The sequence below is a fragment of the Typha angustifolia genome, chromosome 4 (genome assembly GCF_048772165.1).
Source record: "Typha angustifolia cultivar Huaian chromosome 4, ASM4877216v1, whole genome shotgun sequence".
NCBI classification, from domain to species: Eukaryota; Viridiplantae; Streptophyta; class Magnoliopsida; order Poales; family Typhaceae; genus Typha; species Typha angustifolia.
This window is the reverse complement of record NC_133242.1, coordinates 5,941,477-5,946,517: the sequence shown is the minus strand read 5'-3', so window position 1 is coordinate 5,946,517 and position 5,041 is coordinate 5,941,477. Positions and strand designations below refer to the sequence as shown.

The 5,041-nt window shown below is 32.8% G+C and overlaps 1 protein-coding gene across 1 annotated transcript; it reads left to right on the top strand.

Annotated features, from left to right (window-relative positions):
* The first annotated feature begins 2,182 nt into the window (after positions 1–2,182).
* LOC140759440 (sugar transport protein 8-like) lies at positions 2,183–4,761 on the top strand. Its single transcript, XM_073096009.1, has 4 exons — positions 2,183–2,318; positions 2,812–3,131; positions 3,333–3,959; positions 4,057–4,761. The coding sequence occupies exons 1-4, from the start codon at positions 2,183–2,185 to the stop codon at positions 4,516–4,518; spliced, it is 1,545 nt and encodes a 514-aa protein (XP_072952110.1). The 3' UTR covers positions 4,519–4,761.
* The last annotated feature ends 280 nt before the right edge of the window (positions 4,762–5,041 follow it).

The following is a 5,041-nucleotide window of genomic DNA, read 5'->3' as shown; positions in this document are numbered from 1 at the left end:
CAAATGTGAAATACATAAAAGAATATATAAAACTTATATTTTTTCATTAATTTAAAATAATTCCATTCATTCTGTTTTTTTAATTATCTATTTAACTAAAATATTAGTAATTTAAAATTACTTATGAAATTAATTAAATATTAGTCTAAAGATCTCGATGAGATTTTTAAAAAATTTTATTAAAAAAATAATTTATTAGAAAATAAAATTATACTAGTAATTGATTAAAAAATAATAATTTTATTAAAAACTTATTTTTTTATGGAACCTAGTAATCAATTAAAAATATATTATATAAATATATCCGTTATAATAATTAATTGCTAAATATAGATCCTATTGCATTGGAGCTCAGGAAAATTATATTCTAACGGATATAGATCCGATAATTTTTGGATAAATGATCAGCTCTTATTATACCGACACAGATTAAAATTCAAACGAATTTAACCTTTATTTTAGATATAATTTTGGAGAGCATGGTACACTCTAATGTACACGGATCTATATCTATTAAAATAATTAATATAATATATATCTATAAATTATATTTGAAATTATTTAATAAGTCTTCTTAATGTTGTTATTTTTTAATAAATAATATATAGTTTGAATAATTTGATCAAGATGTTTAAAATAAGACTAGTATTCAATAGTTTTAGAAGTAATTTTAAATTATACTTTCTTAGTTAGTCGTATCAAAATTATATTATGCAAAATAAACATCAAAATAAATATTACACGTCCTTACTAAAAGTATCAAAAATTATATTACACAAAATAAGCAGAAATTAATATTTAATAATAGAAATAATAACTGTTTAATAGTCTAATAAGTCATCAAGGTTCCCTACCCTCCTCCTATTATATTCACTTGGCATAAGAAGATCTAAGATAGAAATTTATTTTAAGCTTCGAAATGTATTAATTGAACACTTTTGACAGATGTGCGAGAATGAAACAATATATTTTTTAATATAATTTTTTATTTTATATATTTTATATTTGATGTATTTTAAAATTTAGTATTTTACATTAAAAAATAATTTCGAGTCATTATCCGAATAATTAGGACACTTTGATCTTAAATAATAAACAAAAAAATATTTCTTATATTATTTAAAAAATAAAAAATAAAAAAAAATCAAATATAATTTAATATTAGACTCATTTTAAAAGTCTAAACAAGACTTTTTCCAATAATACTATTTTTATTAAAAATTAATTATATACTTAGTTTAATTAACTAAATTATTTAATAAAGAATACATACTTAACTAAATTTTTTGGATTAAACTTTATATTTTGAGTGTTAGAGCCAATTGTTAATTGTTAAAGATCGTAGAGGTAGCTTAATTATTTAGAAATATGCTTCTAATGTCAATATTAGCGGACAACGATAGTAAAAATAGTTTGATTATTTATACCATTAGTTTTGCATGAAAATTTTAATGATTGCAACTTGGTATAATAAGAATGCTAAATGTTTAAATTTGAAGTATAAATATGTAAATAAAAAAATCAACCAAATGACAGGGTATATATTATAATTTGCCCAGGAACAACTTATGGTTATTTTAACTTATCCTTAACTATAGACGAGACATGAAATGATCTAATGTCGCATTTAACAAAAATGTCTTTGCTAGACACGTTTGACTTATCTATGGGCCCATTTGGAGCATTCAAGTTTTTTTAATCCCAACTAATTCTTTCAGAATGACATACTTAAGCCATTATTTGGATTTGTTCCTCATTTGTTTAATCTGAAAATAGACGATTGAGAGGATTGATGTGAGAGAATCCTTAGTTATTCTACTCTAGGAATAAGCTCAAACTCTGAGCGGAGCCTGAGCTTTATCCAAGCCGAATCCTATTTAAGCTTAAGCGGCTCGCTTATTTTGACACCCTAATGTTATATGATATTAATTCTTAATTCTATCCCTCCCTCCAAATAGAATATTACCATATATTCTCTGTTAAGATAGATGATGATATCTGAAATTAATTATATACCCATAACCAACTCTACCTATCATTTCATCTTACCCTTCTATCTTTCTCTCTCATATCTTTTTATCTCTATCAAATCTTTTTATCTCTATAAATACAATCTTTCTCTTCCTAGATCTTTTATATTTTTTTTTCAGAGAAGAAGAGTAGATTGAATAGAGAAGTTAAGATGCCGAGCTTTGTGGTGCCAAATGGCAATGATAATCCGCAAGAGTTTGAGGGGAAGATGACATTTTATGTTATATTATGTGCAGTGATTGCAGCAATGGGTGGACTAATGTTCGGATATGATATTGGAATATCGGGTATAACTCAATCTCCTATTATTATTTTTTATTAGTTTTCACTGTAGATTTTAGAACATACTCATTGTCAAGAGAGTTTTCTATGTTGATTCACTCTCCATAGATGACCTACGTATCTTGTATTTATCATTTTATTATTATTTGCTATCCTCTTCCGGAAGGAAACAGTCATCTATTCTTTTTATCATACATCTACGAAAAAGGTATTTTTCTATTTCTATAAAAAAGTTTTCTTATTATTTATTTCTATAAAAAAGTTTTCTTATTATTTTTGTCTTTTTTAGAACTCTTTTGTTTTATTTTTCTTTTCATTTTTTAGAACTCTTTTTTTTTAATCCTGAAAAGAGAATATTGTTCTTCGTGTTACTTTCAAGTCTCTTTACTATAAAATTAAAACTTCTAATATAAACAAAACATACAATTGAAATATTCAAAAGATCTCAATGCCTCTCTATTTGGTTACCAAAACCCTAATCTTTCTTTTGATATCTAGGGGGAGTAACATCTATGGATGATTTCTTGGAGAAGTTCTTTCCCGTCGTGTACATAAGAAAGCATCAGGTGAAGGAGAACAACTACTGTAAGTATGACAACCAGGGCCTTCAGCTCTTCACCTCCTCCCTCTACCTGGCCGCCCTCGTCTCGAGCTTCTTCGCCTCCAAGACATGCAGCAGGTTCGGCAGGAAGCGGACCATGCAGGCGGCGTCCGTCTTCTTCTTGGCCGGCGTCGTGCTGAACGCCGCGGCGCAGGATCTTGCGATGCTGATCATCGGAAGGATCCTGCTTGGAGTTGGCGTGGGATTCGGCAATCAGGTTTATTATCCTTTTCTTCTTCAGCCTTTAATTATATGTTACTTCTTTCTTCCTCGGTATGAATAGGTCCTCAAATTTTAATATGCATATATATCAGAGCCATATCAGATGATCTTAGTCTGTCATGCTATTATAAGTCAAAGAATAAAACATTAGTCTTAATCTTTTTAGCGTGGATCTTTTTTGTCCTTGGTCTTGCAGGCAATTCCCTTGTTCTTATCAGAGATCGCACCAGTCAAATACAGAGGAGGCCTCAATATCCTCTTCCAACTACTAGTAACTATTGGAATCCTAATAGCTAACATAGTCAACTACTACACGACCAACTTCCACCCCTCTGGGTGGCGTCTCTCCCTCGGCTTCGCTGGCGTGCCGGCGATAATCCTCTTCGTGGGCTCCTTAATCATCACCGAGACCCCGACGAGCCTCGTCGAGCGGCAACGGCCGGACGAGGGCTTGAAGATGCTCAAGAAGATCCGCGGGAGCGAGAACGTCGACCGCGAGTTCGACGAGATAGTTAACGCGTGCGAGGCCGCGCGCCGGATCACTAGCCCCTTCCGGAACCTGATGAAGAGATCCAGCCGTCCACAGCTCGTGATCGCCATCTTGATGCAAGTGTTCCAGCAGTTCACCGGGATCAACGCGATCATGTTCTACGCACCGGTGCTCTTCCAGACCATGGGATTCAAGAACGACGGGTCTTTGCTTTCTGCGGTTATAACTGGGTCGGTCAACGTGCTCTCCACCGTCGTATCCGTCTTCCTGGTCGATAGGGTCGGAAGGAAGGCTTTGTTGCTTCAAGCTTGTGTCCAGATGTTGGCCTCTCAGGTTTTGTTTCCTTCATCTTAATTAACATGCTTGTTTGTTTTCTAGTTTTCTTTTTCTTGTTCTTTGTTTTATTGAACGTTTTTGATTTATTTGGCAGATTGCAATTGGGATTATTTTGCAACTGTTTTTGAAGACCAGCAACAACCTAAGCCCTCACTTGGCAATAGTAGTGGTGATATTGGTATGCTTATACGTAGCAAGCTTTGCATGGTCTTGGGGTCCTCTAGGTTGGTTGATTCCAAGTGAAACATTCCCCCTTGAGACGAGAACTGCAGGGTTCTTCTTCGCTGTTAGCTCCAACATGCTCTTCACCTTCCTCATAGCTCAAGCCTTCCTCTCTATGATGTGCCACATGAGAGCTGGCATCTTCTTCTTTTTCGCCGCGTGGATTGTGATCATGGGGTTATTCACTGTCTTCTTGATACCCGAGACGAAGAATGTGCCGATCGACGAGATGATGGAGAGGGTGTGGAAGAAACACTGGTACTGGAAGAACTACATGGATGCCGATGCCGAACAGAAGGACAATAATATTGAGAATGGTGTTTCAAGTTCTTGAGCGAATATTTCTTTTTTAGGTTTTCTTTTAGATTTATCTTTCTCTAGAAGTTTGTGGGTCTTCCTTTTATAAGAAGTTTGTAGGTCTTCCTCTTATAAGAAGTTTGTAGGTCTTCCTAGGTCTTCCTTTTATAAGAAGTTTGAGGGTGTTCCTTTTATTTCTTCTCGTAGGTGTTCCTTTTATAAGAAGTTTGAGGGTGTTCCTTTTATTTCTTCTCTTTCTCTTAAATTGAAGATTACTAGATTTTTATATAATTGTGGGTGTTCTTTTTATTTCTTCACTTTCTCTTAAATTAAAGAATACTAGCTTTTTATATAATTGTGGCTGTTCTATTTATTTCTTCTCTTTCTCTTAAATTGAAGAATACTAGCTTTTTTATATAATTGGCTTTGATGCTATGGCTTGGTGTGACTCATTTCAGCATACTTAATTGTTCAATTCTTGGTGTCAAGTTTATATCATGCTATTCAACTAATCATCAGTGTTGCGATTGGACTAGATTTGAACGAAATTTCCATTTTGC